This window comes from Porcisia hertigi, chromosome 35, assembly GCF_017918235.1.
Source record: "Porcisia hertigi strain C119 chromosome 35, whole genome shotgun sequence".
NCBI classification, from domain to species: domain Eukaryota; phylum Euglenozoa; class Kinetoplastea; order Trypanosomatida; family Trypanosomatidae; genus Porcisia; species Porcisia hertigi.
The window spans coordinates 1,774,552-1,792,001 of NC_090594.1; the positions used below are offsets into that span (position 1 = coordinate 1,774,552).

Here is a 17,450-nt window from a genome sequence, read left to right on the forward strand (position 1 = left end):
TTCACGGACGTCAATCACAACTCCCTGTTCTTTTTTTTTGTTCTCCATAAATATATTTCATTTAGTTTTTCTATCTTCTCTTCGGTATCCCTTTTTTTCTTTTCGTGGTCTGTTTTCTGTTTTTATTACTCTGCTCATTACCCTCCCTGTGGTCGTCTCGCATCGGCTGTGCGTGTGGGAGTACGTTACCCTACGCCTTCGCGCATCCTGCAGGCAAAAGAGAGAGAGGGAGAGCATACAAGTAAAAGAAAGAGAGGAAAAAGGACGGAGGTAGACTCGATACACACACACACACAAACAAAACGCACGTAAAACGTCGCCAGACGTACGTGTGTGTTACTGATAAGTGGAAACCCTTTGGATTGGTATCTCTTCGCTTTGTTTGTTTTCAATTTTTTGTTTTTTTTCTTCGACACTGGTTGAGACGATCGCCACCGTCGGTTACATAGAACGCAAATCGCAAAGAAAAGAAAAAAATTTAGCCACCCACGAGAGCTTCTTCTTCTTTTCTTGTTGTTTTGTCAGCACAAAAGCCATTAGACAAAGGGACGTTTCGATTCCCCATCAGCCCTCTTCTCTGTTCCACACACCACCACTACCACCACCACCCTTCCCCACACTTTGGTGATCATCTCTCATCAGTGCTCGTCGTCTGCAATGAAGGCGGTGACCTCGTTCGGTGTGGGGGACATTGTCCTGTCACTGCCACGCAGCTTCTCCGTTTGCGAGGATCGTTTGGTTCTGTCAGACGGCGTCACGGTGCGCCACGATAACGACTTTAACGCCGCTATCATCAGTCGCTTCCTCGTCGCTGTGAAGCCACTGGCCACTGACTCGGAGATCGTCGTGAACTTCAACTTGTGCTTCTACGATCTGCTCAAGTCAGACCAGCCGCCGACGATGCATCGGAGTGAGAGAGACGTGGCGGATACGCTGAAGACGATATACGCGCGCACCTTCGACCGTCCTGCCGTGCCAGGCTTCCGTTACCTCGACGAGAGGACCAAGCAGGAGTTGTACCGTTTCGCCGATGAGCAGGTGCGGCAGCAAGCCATCGCCGACGGATTCCTTCCGTGTGGCAATGAAGAAGGTCAGCTAGCAGTGGTGCCGGCAAAGTGCGGTGAGCCGGTGGCCGTCAGCACCAAGGAGCACGAAGAAGGTGATATCGTCTTTGAGACGACTGGCGTACCACTGCCATTTCCGGTTCGCAGTACCGTTGAGCTTCCAGGCAACTCGCATCTGCGGCTGACAGGCGGCTCCGAGTTCTTACAGCATTCCTGCCTCCCGAATGTCCGCCTCGAGATCGACGGCGCACACATCCGCGGCATCGCCCTGCGTACGATTGAGGCCAACGAGATGCTGACCTACAACTACCTCACCACGGAGTGGGAGATCAGCAAAGTGTTTCACTGCTCCTGTAACGTGTATTGCTGCTACGGCATGATCAAGGGATTCCGCTTCCTGGATCGCGAGCAGCAGGAGCACCTGTTGCCTCACTGCAGCCCCGCCGTGTGTGACAAGTTCCGCCTATCGCTGCTCTCGGAAGCCGCCACCTCCAACGCCTTGACTGACCGCCCGACGCTGTTCACCATGACAGAGAACCGCCTGACCTCGCAGCGCGATCTCACGGCGGGCACGGTCCTGCTCGAAGTCCTCGGCACCCCGCAGCTTGTGCACAACGAGCTGGTGCTTGACCGTCTGCGCCTGTCACACTCGTGTGATGCGAATACCGTCCTCGTGAACAGCCGCGTCGTCGTGTCTCGCCCGCTCGCCGTCGGGGACGCCGTCACGTGCAACTTGAATCTCCTCTACTACACCTTCTCGCCTGCCCTTGCGTGTACCTGTGGCTCTGCCAGCTGCACCGGTCGTGTCGAAGGCTTCAAGGCGCTGCCCATCGAGAAAAAAAACCTGTGGTGGAACGTGGCCTCTAATGCGGTGCGGGCCGCAGCGGTCAAAGACGGTTACCAGATTCACTCCTCCAGCAAGCTGGCAAATGTGCGGCGCACGCTAAGCATTGGTGACGCTACCTTTGCAAGCCAGAACATTGTCGCCGGAACGCGTATCTTCCACGTCCAAGGGTTGGTGCTGCCCTTCCCTGCGCGGTACACCATCTACCTGGGTGAGGGAAAACACTTGCTTTTCGCAGACGGTGCGCAGTGCCTCCAGCACAGCTGCAACCCAAACAGCCGTGTTGTGGTGAATGCAGACGCAGGTAGTCTTGATTGTTTCGCGCTGCGCGACATCGCTGCAGACGAGCTGATTTCCTTCAACTACCTCTCGACGGAGTGGGACATGTGTGAACCCTTCAAATGTGCTTGTGGAAGCAGCGACTGCTACGGCCGCATCGCCGGCTTCCGCCACCTGAAGCGGGAGGGGCAACTGAAGCTCTGGAGCACGGCAACACCTGCCGTGCAATCCCTCTTTGCACAGAACATTTGGCAGACTGCAAGCACGCTGGCCACGCTCAACCGTGCGCTGGTGGCCCCGGCTGGCATCAACGGCGCCCTCTTGCTTTGCAAGGACTCACCGTCGGGGACAGTCCTTTTTGAGGTGCCGGGCGACTTCTCCGTGGAGGGCGATCACGTCTGCCTCGGCGACATTTTTCTCGCCCACTCCTGCAGCGCCTCTGCCGTTTTGTTGGAGGGACGCGTTGTGCTGAGCGAATTTTGCCCGGCCGGCACCGCCATCACCCTCAATGTCAACCAACTGTGCTACCAGCTGGCAAGCCCCTTCACGTGCCACTGCAGTGGGAACAACTCCACCCATGTCGTTGGCGGTTTCGCCTCATTGTCCGACACGGAAAAAGCGCGCATTCTTCTTTGCACGGCGCCAGACGTGCGTGCAGAGGCAACTGCTGACGGCTTTGTGATTCCCTGCCCGTGCCCCTTGGTGACGGTCAAGGCGAACGGAGCGATGGGGCAGGCCACATTCGCGGCACGCCGCATACCAAGTGGCAGCCGCTTTCTAAAGGTCAGCGGACTCGTGTTGCCGTTTCCCACTGTGTACACCATCCAGCTAGAGAGCGGCCGCCACCTACAGTTTGCCGATGGCGCGCAGTGCCTTGCCCACAGCTGCACCCCAAATGTCCGCATCATGGTGGACGCGGAGAGCCGCTCGCTCGACTGCCTCGCCCTTCGCGACATTGAAGAGGACGAGGTGATATCGTTCAATTACCTAACGACGGAGTGGGACCTGAGTACCCCGTTTGCGTGCCTGTGCAGCCAAAACAGCAGCTGCCTGGGACGCATTCGCGGTCTCAAGTACATCACTGGAGAGCAAAGGCAGCGATTGTGGTGGATGCTGACCCCAGCAATGAGGGACCTGGCGGGGCAGTCATTCAATTGGAAAGTCCTCGCTGGTGCGCAACTTCGCACCGACCAGGACGGTCGCTTGCGCGCTGCGAAGGTATTGAAGGAGGGACTTTCAATTCTGGAGGCGTCGCAGGTGCAACTGCGAGCCGGCTGCGCGTTCGTGGACGGCTTAAGGCTGGGCCACAGCTGCGCGCCGACGGCCGCTATAGTGGATGGACGTGTAATCATGATCAAGACGGTCTGCGCTCAGATGGAGATTACACTGGATTTGAACTGCCTCGCCTACATCCTAGAGGAGCCGTTTACGTGCACATGCGCGGCCGAACCGGCCTCCCACACCGTGACGGGCTTTGCCGGTGTATCCGGGTCGGGGCAGGCGACGCGGCTGATTTTCACGAGGCCGTCGGTCCGTGCCGCGGCTTTGCGCGACGGCTACCGAATTCCCTGCAGCTGCCCACTCGTTGAGGTGCGCGCGAACGGCGAAATGGGCGAATCGACGTTCGCAGCAGTCGATATCGCAGCGGGTACTTGTTTCTTTCGCGTCAAGGGGCTGCGCATTGCGTACCCGACCCGGTACACCATCATGTTGGATGAGGGTCACCACTTGCTTTTCGCGGGTGGGGCAGAGTGTCTCGCGCACAGCTGCAACCCTAATGTGCGGGTTCGTGTCGACTCAACAAACAATGTGCTTGAGTGCCAAGCACTGCGGCCCATCAAGGCTGGCGAACTCATCGCCTTCAACTACAACGCAACAGAGTGGGACATGAACACAGCATTTCGCTGCCTTTGCGGCTCGCCGCAGTGCGTGTACGAGGTACGCGGCTTCAAGCACCTCTCGCAGGCGCAGCGCACGTCTCTCCAGCGGCAGGCGTCGCCGGCCATAAAGGCCTTGGCTTCTGCCTACGCGGACGTGCACCTGCCGGCGACGCTGCTGCGCGCGACGCCGGACGGTCGCCTACACTCTGTGCGTGCAGCAGCAAAGGGTGACATCCTGTTGGAGGTGGTGTACCTCGATGTGCAGCCGACGCAGATATGTGTTGGTCGTCACTACGTGGTATCACACGACGCCGAGCGTTACAACTGCGTATTGGTCGAAGGGCGCCTCATCGCCTGCCGCGCCGTGGCTTCTGGTGAAGAGCTCTGGGTGAACATGAACTTCTTTGTGTATGACATGACAGAGATTTTTCCACACACTTTCGACAAGGATTGCAAGGGCTTCAAGTTCATGGATGAAGAAGTCAAGCAAAAATGCCTCTACCTCTGTGAGCCCCCGGTGCGTGCCCACGCAATGCAGGATGGATGGACCGTGAAGAGTACACAGGACGCTATTGTGGTGCGGCCAAACGGCAAAATGGGCCAGACCGCCTACGCACGCGACAACATCGCTGCCGGGACAAGCCTGTTCCATTGCACTGGACTTGTAATTCCCTTCCCCACCATGTACACTATCTGTGTCGGTGTTCATCAGCATCTGCTGTTTGGTGATGCAGCAGAGTGTATTGCGCACCACTGCGATCCGAATGTTGCGGTGCGCGTCAGCGAGTCTGGTGAGGGCACCTTTGACTTTGTGACGATCCGCGACATCACAAAGGATGAGATGGTCACCTTCAACTACACAACGACGGAGTGGGATATGAACACGCCGTTCGAGTGTCTCTGCGGCTCGCCCCTCTGTGCCGGGACGATTCAAGGCTTCAAGCACCTCAAGGATGCCGATCAGCAGCGGTTGCTGCCCATCACATCGAAGGTGGTGATGGAACAGTGGAAAATGTTCACTGTCCTCTCCTAGGCCAGACAGGGGCACTGGAAAAAAAAAAGAGGAGTTGACAGGAGACATCATCATAGACCAACAGAGAGAAACAAGAATCGGATCGAGGCAGTGCCTCGGGCAGCGACACGCGCGTGAGTGCACGTACGCACAGAATAGGTGCTCAAACACTGTCGACCTCTGCGCTGCGCATTTACACGCCCATGTGCCGCCCTTCCTTCTCTTCTGATTTTCTTCCAAGTTTTTTTTTGGCTCCTTTCGCCTCTCTCTCCTCCCTCCCTCCCTCCCTCCCTCTCTTTCCTTTTTATTCCACCCTGGTGCGTTTAAAGGCGTGAGGGTGCTCACGCGTGCGTCGTCTTTGCAGTCACTAGAGATTGTCTGCATCTCCTTTCCTTTTGGCCTGGTTCTCCCTCTCCTCCCCTCCTCCCATCCCCCCCCCCCCCCCAAAAAAAAAAAGCTTCTCAACGGTTGGAGCTTCGCGAATGTAGGTGGTAGTGGAGGAGGAGGAGGAGGAGGGGCATTCCTTGCAGCTGTAATGCCGTCTTCCCTCTCTCTCTCTCGCTTGTCACCTTTTTGTGTGTTATCGCAACGTTGAACGGCGATAGTGCAGGGGCAGCGCCGTATAATCCGAACGGGTCCAAAAAGAAACAGCAACTGTGTAACCACAGTGGCCGCACGCACCTTGCAGCCCATCATACGACAATGTCATTGGCTTGACGTATAGGGTCACGTGCTACAGCTCTAGATGAGTGGCTGTGTCTGTGAAGGACAGAGGCCCCTCCCATCACCACCCCTTATTCGCATTCACCTGAAGTTACCAACTGAAAACAACGCAGTGTCCTTTACTCCTGCGCGTGCTTCGTGTTTCGCTACCCCCCCCCCCTCCTCCAAGAAAAAAATCACGACTCATGCGCTGTGACTCTCCGGTTTTGGGGGGCTGGTCTATGCACATGCGCTTCCGAGGTTAGCCGCTCCCTGCGTAAACAACCTGGCCTTCGCAAGAGCTTGCCTCTCCACGGATAAACCGCCAGCACGAGAGAGAAAGGTGGAACAAAATTGTGACATGGCTGACTTACCTCCTCCTCCTCCTCCTACCTCGAAAAAGAAAGGCCCTGACGCCCTCCCCTCCCCTCCCATCGCATCCTCTTGTATAGTTATGTCCTGTGTTTAAGCACACACAAACACCTGCAAGATTCCCTGAAAGACGGCCCTTATCACCATCAGCTTGGAGGCGTTGAACGCCTTCACACACACACGCACACCGTTCTCAATCTATTCTTTCCCCTCCCCCCCCCTTCCCCGCATCGTACAGTTCAAGGGTACCCACCCACCACCCACGCCCTCCCTTTTACCTCATTAAGCAAACATGATTATTAGAAAGAACACCCCTTGATTACAGCCCTTGTCGCTGACGCGTATATCCGTACACGTTGTCGTCGATATAATCTCGCTCCCATCATGCCGAAGATAACGAAACCACCAAAGCGAGTGAGCTTTGGCCCAGTGACACGCTTTTCCTCTTCTTTCATCGAAGCCCAGCAGGCCCCAGACCTCCATGAAAGCAGCCGTCTGGTAGATGCAGTAGCCTTGCACCCTGTGGTGTCGAAGCCATCAACAAAAACATTCACTGCTCGGCGAACAATGCCGCCGGTTCCCGAAGCAGATGGGCTCATTGGGGAGAGAGAACCAGAAGAATACATGGCGCACTCAACACGGCTTCCCCGCAGTATCGTGGAACCACCCCAGGAAGCGCTGCCGCCTATCCAAGACGCAGCCCAAGTCGCCACTCTCGAAGACCGAAGGAGGAACGACACACAGAGCCTGACAGCAGCATCGAACCAGGGCGTGACTCCTGCTTTCTCGGAGGCCAAAAGGCAGGCGTCGTCCGACGACGACGACACATACGATACACCGGTGGAAAAGAAGACTGTCACGCGACGCCATCCGGCATGTGCGGCCATCGGTGACGACGCAGCGGCACGAAAGCTGTCGTCCTTTTTTCTAGAAAACCCCCCGACGCTGTCACAGCTGGTGTCGGCAGTGGATGACGTCATTGGCGGCTCGCAGCCCACCCTGTGGAGTCCTCCGGTGGCATCCCCCGGCGCCATCTCTACTCGGGGCAGCCGCCCCGCTACTGACGGCGCAGCCGCCATTTCAAGCCCAACTAACTCGTCGCCGTCGGCGCCGATGAGCACTCCAAAAGGCCAGAAAACTGACTCATATGACATGAGAGAAAGTCATGGATGCGCCGGCGTACCTTCTGAGGCACAGCGTCTGTCTCACCAACAGGAGAGAGAGGGCAGCAGGACAGCAAACAGATCCCCCCGCTGTTCCTCACAGCTTTCTCTTGTGCCATCATCGCCTTCGACTGTGACCAATGCCTCACGTAACGCTGTATACGCATCCTTCTGTGTCTTCTGTGGTGTCGGTTCGGGCTGTGGATATGCCCACCAGGCACCCCCTCTGTGCCTCTCCGACGGTATCGCCTATCACACCGTGTGCGCCCTTTGGTCTCCAGAGGTTTTCTACGACGTCAAGCTCGGTGCACTAAGAGGCATTGCAGAGGCGGCACACCGTGCTCGCCTTATCAAGTGTGCGTGGTGCCGAAACCCGGGAGCCGCTGTCGGCTGCAGCTGCCCAATGTGTCAATTGAGCTTTCACGTCCCGTGCGCTGTGAAAGCGCGCGCGTCAATGAATACGCGGGAGTTTAGCCTCTACTGCCCAGCGCACAGACCCGTCGTGATGAATCAAACTGCTACCGATTTGTTCGAAACCGCGAGCGGTGAGACGGCCCCAAAGAGGACGAAGCCTGAAGTAGTACATCAGTGCTCCTCCTCCCTGGTGGAGTGAGGGCAACCGTGACACAAAGTATCTTTTTCGGGGTGGGGGTGGGGAGGGGAGGGAGAGAGGGAGGAAGAAGCCCTACCACTTTTTCCCGTGTGCTACAATGTGCATAGTCACAGCGAAACAAGTATGACACCGTCTTTTAGAAGTGGGAGCCTGTGGTCTGGGCCACACCTGCCCTATCTGGCAGATGCGTGCAATCCCAAGCAATTTTTGAAAACGAGTCGCCCCGCGCTGGTGTTGAAAGGCACCCAAGTCTGTGAAATAATATCTCTGTGAGCCATGCTCACGAGGAGTCTCAAACCCCGTTTCTATTCGTCTATGAATATGTCTTTGTTGTTGCTCGTTGCCTTCCCGCGTTGGCGGGAGGAGGGGGGGGAAGGGGGGGGGGAGGGCGTACGTCTGCTAGGATGCACTTCCCCCATCATACCTCGGATCGTTTTCTGGAAGTCGCTCAAGAGCACTAGAATTGCTTGCAGCCGATCCTATGCCGTGAGTTCATGGCACGCCTCTCCTCACTACCCCTTTTTTTTGTACCCTGGATCATCGATCTCAGCTATTTCTTTCGCTTTCGTGCATCGCCGCCGTGTGTTTTGAAGTGTAGGCTCAGCTTCATACACCGAGCCGCACGCGCCACAACTCCCTTGGTGCACTCCCACATCGCAGGAATAGCACCTGCAACAACAAATAAGAAAAAGAAAACCCCGAGTACAACACGCGACTGTATTGGACCGTTTTACGTGAAGATGCTATGCGCGTCTGATCTCAACGCCGTCGTGAACAGCGCCGTCGGCGACGACATTCTCATGGCGCTGTTGCTTGATGCATCCGGCAACGCTATCGCAACCGCCTTTGCGGGATCTGCCGCGCAGAGGGACATGTTTTACGCACCAGTAGTCGCAGCCACGGCAAACATGTGGCGCGCGTACGCTCGCAATGACCTGGCCATCAACAAGCTGAACCTTGAGCTCGAGGCTGATTCACTGGAACAGATGATTGTCAACTTCCCAGACAAGAAGCTGTGCGCCATGTCTGTCGCAGAAACAGCAGTTGTGTCACTCTTGTCGGTGAACGAGTCCGTAACCGATGGCTTTCTGAAGCTCAAGACGGCTGCCCTCCAGCGCAAACTAGATCGTATTCTGCGGCCTGTTATGGCCGGGTAAAATCTAGAAAAGGCGCCGCCTGCGGTGAGTATGGAGCGAGGAAGCTCTCGTTTCTGTGTGTGTGTGTGTGTGTGTGTGTGTATTTCACTCCGCTGGGTTGCCTCTCTCCCCTCACCCCCAAGCCGTTCTGATAGGGAGACTAGCCACAGGGCCGGAACCATTGCTGTCTAGTTTGTACCGTTTCCCCGTGCTGTCACTCCAAAAAAAAAAGTGTTGACGTATGTTGTGCTTGTGTTGTGACATTGACCGTCTTTTGTCCCTCTCCTTCTGTGTCTGTTCATCTGCCTCTGGGTGGGTGTGTGGGCGGGGGGAGGGGGGGAGGGAGGGAATGCGTGGAGTGAAACCCAAAGGAAGAGTGGGAAAAGAAAAAAGGTGCAACAACTCTGTGTCTGATGATAATTGTCTGACACCCTAGCGTGAGTCTTACCTCCCTACCCGCATCTCACCCCGCTCGCCCCTTTCGCCTCCTGTTGTCCGATTCAATTATCGTATCGGTCTATCACGGACTACTACTTTCTCCGCGCCTCCCGCCTACGTCTCCTACCTTCGCCACCGCCTTTTTCGCACCCCGTTGACCCCTTCTTCCCTCGCCCTCTCGTTTTGCCACATGAGAATCCTGCACCACCACCACCCTCCCCGTACACAGCCTCGAGGGCCACGATGGCTGGGAATATGTTCCGCTGCCACCGTGTGCTGCGACCGTTCGTGTCGCCTAAGGCGCGGCTGTCATCGTTGTCCAGGACGTCTTGCGTTTGGCAAGCCCCAGCCATCACTTGTCGGCACTACCACAACGACCCTTCTTCGGCAGAGCACTTCGCTGCAACCTCTAGTTTGATGCCACCTCGAGATACTTCTTCGACGTACCTGGACTACGTGGACTGCGTATGGAACAGCAAGTGGTTCGGCACAGTGGATGAAAGCGCGGCCGCTGCCATGAGGGCTCACGTCGCCTCAACTGACCCCTCTCTGCTCTCACAGGCGTTTCTCTCATGTCAGGCGGCACTAGGCATGGAGGCGGGTACCCTCATTTTCCTCGCTGGCGCCCTGACACGCCTGTGCACCCTCTTTCCCTCGCTATACGGGGAGCGAGCTGCGGAGCGAATGCGGCTGGCCCTGCCAGAACTGAAGAAACCTCAAGAAGACTTCAATCGTGTCTACTTCAACGACTTGGCATCCGCTATGGACGTGCAGGTAGCAGCGAGTGCTCTCAAAAGTCACCGTCGCGCAGCTTTCCGCAAGTTCAAGACATCAAACCTCAAGTGTATTGCCTCCCTTGGCATGGCGCCATTTGTTATGACGGGACTTTATCAAGTGTCTTCGCTGTGCGAAAATGCTGCCCTCGCCGTGGGAACCTCTTCGTACCTCTGGTGCAATGCCCTGACACTGCCTGACCCGTATCTTGTGCTTCCCATGCTCACCTGCGTCATCACACTGCTCAACTTTGAGCTTTCTCTTTCAAAGGATCTCAAGACGGGCTGGATGCGAAACATTATTTGGGGCGCGCGGCTGGGATGTCTGTGCGTCGCCCCCGTTGTGGGGTCATTCAGCTCTGGCGTGTGCCTCTATCTCATCGGTATGAACGCTGTGGGCCTGCTGCAACCGTCACTCCTGCGCTCCGCCAGTGTTCGGCGCTGGCTCAGCTTCCCCTCGGCAGAGCAGATAACCGCCGCGACACCGCACAGGAAAGCAGCCATACCACCGGCACCTGTCAAGAGTCGCACGACAACACTAAGAGGGCGTCTTCCGTCGACTGTGACGCCACCCGAGGATCAAGCGACCGCTGGCAAGAGTGCGAAGGCGACGAGCGAAGCCGATGATGTACTCCAGGCGAGCATGACCGCCCAGTTTCCCTATCTCAGCCATCTGCTGAACCCGCAAGTCGACGAGCAGCAAGACCTTTTCGCAAAGGCTCCCAGTAAGCAGGCCAAGAGAGACTTCAGTCGTCACGCCCTCACACCCTCCGATGCTGCACCCGCTCGTGGCAGCCGCTATGCACGAGGTGTAAATCCACTGATACAAGAAGTGCCCCTGCATCGTCAAACGGGATCACCTAGCCACGCGCTGCCACACGAGGACCGCCAAAGTGGCGTCAGTAGCGGTACTGCCGGGTCTTCTGGGGGGGTATCTGGCGCGGTACCAGCAATTGCTGGCAAACGAGCACCAAAGCCGAAAGGGTCAACGTTTGCGTCAAGTGGCTGGAAGAGTACACAGCTGTCGTTTGCGGAGGAGGACTTCATTCCGCCCTACCCTAACGTGAGTTCCTCACACGCCTCCTTGTCGTCGTCGTCGCAGCCGCGCAAGTGAAGCGCCGCTTTTTGCTACCCTCACACGGTGGTGATGCGGTCAGTTCTCAGTCCTTTGCGTGTTTGTGTGTGTGTGTGTGAGGGGGGGGGGGGGGGGGGATCGGTGGGTGGTGCTTCCTCACATGAAGAGCGCGGACACGCCTCCGCTAATTTAAAGCTCGACAGAAACATGAATCATGCGGTCGTGAGAGTGACAGAACATGTGACCTCTCACCTGTTTGACACTCCGGGAGGGGGGATGGTCGAGGATATCGTGCGCTGCTTCTGTTATCCCCCTCCTCGTCCCCGCCCCCCCCCCCTCCCCTCCCCCTTCACATGACAAACAGTTCCGTATATGTACACAGTCGTCATATTTTACGCCCTACAACACCGCTTTTTTTTTTTGCAAGGTATAATGTGTAACTTTTCCCTCTCCTCGGCCTGACTGGTGTTCTTTGTGAACTCACCCCTCCTTGTTGTCCTGCCGCTGCTCAGAAACTCACAAAATCAGACAAAAAAATAAGCGCCACATAACTTGGCCCTTTCTCCTTTCTCCCCCCCCCCCACCACCACCACCACCACCCCAATACACACTCCCCCGGGCACACAGAGAAAACTTTTGGGGGTGTGGCAAGACGTACGAACCCGCGCGCAGAGCTAATAGAATTATGGTGTCGTTCCGCCGCACTCCTCTGCTGCGCTTCTACAAGAGTCACCGCGGCATCCCTCTCTCGAACCCGACTCGTCGGTGGTTGTACAACCGCATTTTCCTCGGTGGACTCGGTGCGTTTGGTTGTTACCTCACACTGTGCTACCAACTCGCGGCGTGGGAAGCGTGGAAGCATCCGGAAGATGGTAACTATCTGTGCTCCAGCGACATGGTCGACTTCCTTCGATACATGCCGTTCAATCTCTTCTCAAACACCGTCGGCCGGCTTGCAGAGAGCCAGTACATACCAGCGTGGATGCACAACTGGGCTGTCCAGGCGGTTGTTGGCTGGTACGCACTCGACATGTCGGAGTCCGAGCAGAAGACCGACTTTGACACCTTTCAGCAGTTCTACGTTCGCGACTGGACACGAGCAGCGCGCCCAGTAGATGAGGCGGCCTTGGTTGTCGCACCGTGCGACGGCCAAGTGCTGGGGGTGAGCACGGATGTAGAGAACACCTCGGTGGTGCAGGTAAAAGGACTTACCTACGGGCTGCGCTCCCTCTTGCAGGATACCCCTCCGCCATTGAACACCGACACGCATCGCCGAGTGGCCGTGGTGCTTCACATGCGCAACAGTGATTTCCATCATGTAATCGCACCACTGTCGTTGGTGTGTGATAAGAGCATCTACGTGCCGGGATCCCTGCTGCCAGCGACTGCGGCTGGCTACCACTGGATCCCTTCCGTTCTCACCATCAACGAGCGTATCGTATTGCGGGGAACGTCTAGCGACAAAGCACGCCTTCCAGTTTACATGGCGCTGGTTGGCAGCACTCTGACGGGACGCATTACACTTTACGTGGACAAGCGTATTTCTACAAACTACCTCGACCCGCCAGCCTACTCGGTGCATTCAACGTATTCTCCAAAACCACTTTTGAAGCGCGGTGAGAAACTGGCGACCTTCAACTGGGGATCCTCCGTTGTTCTGGTGATGGATGTGCCAAAAAGCTGCAAGGCGCTCAAGCGCGCGGGTGATGTAGTGAAAGCCGGCGAGGCTCTCTTCCAGGTCTAACGGCGGTAAATTTTCCTGTCTGTTGGTATCCCACATGTTGTGTCTGAGTTTGGCAGTTATACTTCACAGATATTTATTTACCTATTTTGTAAGTGAGCCTTTTTTCGTGCTCGCTGGATCGAAACGGATATGGTGCCCTGTCGTAGGTCGTCTGCTCCGCTGACGAGTGTGCCAATGAACAGCTGCTGTCTCGACTGTACTCGGACATCGTAAATCCCCACGCAATGTTCATTTTGGAAGCTGCGGTGCGAGTTCTGTGTGTGTGTGGGGGGGGGGGGGGGGGGGGGTTTAGTGCAGGTGCGCTTCTCGGTCAGGTCACCGTCCCCCAAAAAAAAAATTAAAAAATCGACTCCTCTGCTTTCGGTCCTCCTTTTTTTTCTTCCAATCTTTTGAGGGAACATTAAACAATGCAGGTGGAAGAAAGACCTGGCAGGAGCGCCCCCGGCACCCACACAAGAAGCACGCATCGCGAGGCCGGCTTCTCCCCTAACCGCAGCCTGCTTTCCTGGCAACGGGCACCTGGCCTCGTGGATATATGGGGGAAGGAAGAAGGCCGCGTTTCTTCTGAGTGAAGCGAAGTAAACACGCGATCACGTAATTGTTCTTTCCCCTCGCGTGTTCTCTTTGTGCACTGAGTTATCGAAACATAAATTTGCTGACCTTCCTTTTCTCGTGTGCATGATTGGTTTAGCGCTACACAATACGCCCGTGTCTCGGAACACTCCTGAAACCCCACGCACACACACACACACGCACACACACACACACACAGACGCCCTGGCCGCAGCCCATCCTCTTACACCATTTGCGGTTGGTCCTCCTCGAACGATCATATGCAAAGTTCAAGAAAACACGAAAAAAAAAACGGAAAAGAGTTGAACACCTCGCACGCCCTCGCCCCCTGCAGCTCCACAGTGCAAACTGCACAGACACACAAATACGCGCGCGCGCGCGTCATGTCAATTGGAGCTTTTGATGATCAACAGAAAGGCTACATCGCTCATCTGCAAGACGTCCTGCACAAACGGGAGTATCACCTGGCTGAGCTAATCAATGAGGTTGTTTATGCGGAAGAGGAGCGTTACAAAGCGCTGCAGGAGGCAAACAGTCTTCGCGAGCTTTCCACACGCCTCGAGGACGTCGTCAACAAGCTGCTGGAATACAATATAATCATTCACAAAGAAGTGATTCTCCCAGTGTTGATCGATACCAACGGCGCTAGCGGGCTAACACGTAGCGCCGGCGCATCGTCGGAAGAAAACTCCACAACCGCCAGGTCTTTAACAAATGTCCTTGATGGTCTGCTAGACGAGCCGCATCTTTCCAGTGAAACGAAGAGGCTGCTTCGTGGGGTCCTGCAAAAGCAACAGAAAAACGATCTACGGCTGGGTGGCAGTAGCGGGCCGCATAGTAATTCACTCACACCATCAGCTGCACTTTTGCACTCTGCCCCTCACGAACCGCCGGCTCTAGAGGAGGCATCCGTTCACAAGGCCACACGCCAAGCGATTTTGCTCACTTCTTCTCTCCTGCAAAATCAAGAGACACTGGCGCAGCTGCTGCACGGCATTCAGACCCAAGCCAAGGATCTGCTTCATCGCTCGAATGTGTTGGGCACCATGGAAGTACAAGACAGGCCGCAGACTGTTTCCGAGTCGGATGCGCAGCAGCAGAAACGCACCCGCACAATCGCGCCTTTCCGACTCGAAAAGCAGCGAAACGCTGAGTTTGGGCGGGACGCCCCACGGGGGCCGTTGTGCGAGCGCGATCCAGCGGCTGGCGGTGCCGCAGCGGCAGTCTCACCAGCAGCTGCGGCCCAAGCAGACGAGTCGTGGCTCCAGGAGAGGGAACAACTTAAACGGGAGCTGGCGTATACACAGCAGCGCGTTCTGCAAGAACAGGCGCTGAGTCGGGAACTGAAGAGGCAAGTCTCACAGCTGGAGGTGGGAGCGGCGGCACCGACTGTGCCATCTGCAGCAAGCTCATCCACATGTCCTCACTGTGAGAAGATGCGCCTGGAGATGGCCAAAAACCTGTCGTACTACCAAGCCACCAAGACAGCGTGGAAGACGGAAAAACAGCACTTGAGGAATGACATTGCATCTCTGCGTCTTCAAGTGAAAGAAACTGCTAACGATGCCTCGCCCTCTGCTGAGCCCCCATCCGCTGGCGCATTGACCAGCGGACCTCAATGTTATACAAAAGAAGCCGCAAGCAACCGCAAGATCGGTCAGCTCGAGGCCACCGTTTCCGCTCTAAAAGCAGATTTGCATATCATGGAGATGCGCATGTCCATCATGCTAGATGAGCGAGACGCTGAACGGCGCCGCATCCTCGCCGCACATGAGCAAGAGCGGCAACGCTTGCGTGATGAAAAGGACAAGTGCCAGAGAATCATAAACAGCATGTCCCGTGAGCTGCAGGGGCTCTCTCAGATCAGCTCCGGCACGCACCCCGCTATCACGAGCATCGCCGGCTAACTGCACACCGTTGGAAAACCAAAAAGAAGTACAGGGCACGCTGCAGGGAGTGAGTGCTCCGAAGTTGGGGTTTGTGGCTTGCGCTGCTTGTTCATGTATGTCTCATCTATCTCTGTTAGTGTACGGCTAGCTGACCGTCAAACGTTCCCGATCTGACCTTCTTTGCATGTCGCTTCGCCGTTCCGCAGCTGCCCTTTTATGAGCGCACCTGCAGATGCACATTAGTTTGGTTGGTGTTGGCGATAGGAGAGATTGGAGGACAGGAAACGGAAGCAAAGGTCTAAAGTTCAAGGAACATTCAAAAAAGAAGGGGGGTTCAAGAGCCTGCGATGGCCTTGCCGCGTTTATCATGCTATTTTGCGCAACTGCACTGACATGGAAAGCATGGCCAGGGGTCTTGCAGGGCGACATATCTGCCACATCCGCGCACTGCGTGGGAGGATGGGGAGGTGGTCTCTCACGCGCACAGCTTTCCCAGCCGCTCTGCTTTCTTGTTTGTCCGCACAGCACACAGTGCGACCCAATCCTCCTCCGTCGGCGTCCCCCCCCCCACCTCCCCGCTCGCTCCCCGCTCCCCACCCCGCACCCTCCTGCGCCACCCAAAGGCACAATGAAGGGCGTGGAGTCTTATTTCAAGATACACGAGTGAACCGAAAATTTCGAGCAGTGCCAGCTCAGGGCACGAATCCACCAGTGGTTCTTTTTTTTTTTGTGAGTGTGTGTGTGTGTGTGTGCACGCGCTCGCAAAATCGCCTCAGCCTAACGCCCTTGTCGCCTATCGTAACCGCAAAGTGCGTTTTTGGAGTTTTTTTTCTCACCATTTTCTCACTCGCTTTTCTGTGACTCCGGCGCGATGGCAGGCGTTGCACCACGAATACCCCTCAAGGCGTGGCTGAAAGTCCATGTCAAAGCGATTTGTCAAGCGCTGCCGCTTTCTTTTCTAATCGTTGTAGAGGCACGGGATCTCTATTATCGTGCTACCTGGGACGTCGCCCCAGTGCCACCAGGGGCCTTCGAAGTCGGGGATGTTGTTGCGGTGTGTAACCGGTGGTACACGCTACCCACGTGGAGCCACATTGTGTACAGCTGGCTCTCTAAGGTGCTGCTGAAGTCGTGCTGGGACGACGTCGGCGTTATTGCTTCAGTAAAGGATGGTAAGCCCCACATCCTCTTCGTAGACTTCCACGGCGTGCGTGAGCAACCGTTGGATGTGTTTCTCGAAGAGCGCTGCCCTCGCGGTGCGGCGGTGCGGAAGCTGCGCCGGGACGACGGCGTACCACCGCTCAGCCCTGCCATCGCCGATCTCTTCCAGGAGGAAGTGAAAAAGATCTCGGTGGAGCCATGGTTTCTTTTTTCCGCAAGCATGCGAAGCAGCAACGAACACAAGTACTACGAATTCTGCGTCGGAATGCACAACCAGCGGTGCAAGATACGCTCCATGCTCGAGCGACGACAGACGCGGTCGGCGATTGAGGCACAGAAGACCTCATTGAAGGAAATGGAAGTGATGCGACAGTATCTTGCCAAGCTTGTGGAGCCGGTGACACACTTCCACCTCTACAACGGCTCTCTCGTGGCATCATTCCTCGCCACTTACGGGCTGATTGACAGGAATTTGCCCTCACCGTCGCGGTATGTGCCACAGGACTTTGCTCACACGATCCCTTTCCTCGGCGCCACCACACTGGATGAACCTATTGTATTCTTCAAAAACTGAGAAGTGAGCAGGAGGGAGGGTGGGGGGGAGGGGAGGGGAGGGGAGGGAGGGGGGGTGATCGACCGCAGCCCTCTGAAGAAGCAGCAAAAGCCCTTTGACCTTAGATATCGTAACGATGCACCGCCTGTAGGGGAAGTGTTGTTGCCATCAGTTCTCTC

General features: G+C 56.2%; 7 protein-coding genes across 7 annotated transcripts; all 7 read left to right on the forward strand.

The window, feature by feature from the left end:
• Positions 1–657: 657 nt before the first annotated feature.
• Positions 658–5,100, forward strand: JKF63_01454 (uncharacterized protein; the record flags this gene model as incomplete). The annotated part of the gene is made up of 1 exon (XM_067897501.1): positions 658–5,100. The coding sequence occupies one exon, from the start codon at positions 658–660 to the stop codon at positions 5,098–5,100; it is 4,443 nt and encodes a 1,480-aa protein (XP_067753658.1).
• Positions 5,101–6,537: 1,437 nt separating this feature from the next.
• JKF63_01455 (uncharacterized protein) lies at positions 6,538–7,929 on the forward strand (the record flags this gene model as incomplete). The annotated part of the gene is made up of 1 exon (XM_067897502.1): positions 6,538–7,929. One exon carries the CDS (start codon positions 6,538–6,540, stop codon positions 7,927–7,929), a length of 1,392 nt encoding a protein of 463 aa, XP_067753659.1.
• A 740-nt stretch (positions 7,930–8,669) lies between these two features.
• On the forward strand, positions 8,670–9,086 carry JKF63_01456 (uncharacterized protein; the record flags this gene model as incomplete). Its single annotated transcript, XM_067897503.1, has 1 exon — positions 8,670–9,086. The coding sequence occupies one exon, from the start codon at positions 8,670–8,672 to the stop codon at positions 9,084–9,086; it is 417 nt and encodes a 138-aa protein (XP_067753660.1).
• A 672-nt stretch (positions 9,087–9,758) lies between these two features.
• Positions 9,759–11,390, forward strand: JKF63_01457 (uncharacterized protein; the record flags this gene model as incomplete). Its single annotated transcript, XM_067897504.1, has 1 exon — positions 9,759–11,390. The coding sequence occupies one exon, from the start codon at positions 9,759–9,761 to the stop codon at positions 11,388–11,390; it is 1,632 nt and encodes a 543-aa protein (XP_067753661.1).
• Positions 11,391–12,036: 646 nt separating this feature from the next.
• Positions 12,037–13,095, forward strand: JKF63_01458 (uncharacterized protein; the record flags this gene model as incomplete). Its single annotated transcript, XM_067897505.1, has 1 exon — positions 12,037–13,095. One exon carries the CDS (start codon positions 12,037–12,039, stop codon positions 13,093–13,095), a length of 1,059 nt encoding a protein of 352 aa, XP_067753662.1.
• A 956-nt stretch (positions 13,096–14,051) lies between these two features.
• Positions 14,052–15,575, forward strand: JKF63_01459 (uncharacterized protein; the record flags this gene model as incomplete). Its single annotated transcript, XM_067897506.1, has 1 exon — positions 14,052–15,575. One exon carries the CDS (start codon positions 14,052–14,054, stop codon positions 15,573–15,575), a length of 1,524 nt encoding a protein of 507 aa, XP_067753663.1.
• An 853-nt stretch (positions 15,576–16,428) lies between these two features.
• On the forward strand, positions 16,429–17,292 carry JKF63_01460 (uncharacterized protein; the record flags this gene model as incomplete). Its single annotated transcript, XM_067897507.1, has 1 exon — positions 16,429–17,292. One exon carries the CDS (start codon positions 16,429–16,431, stop codon positions 17,290–17,292), a length of 864 nt encoding a protein of 287 aa, XP_067753664.1.
• Positions 17,293–17,450: the final 158 nt, after the last annotated feature.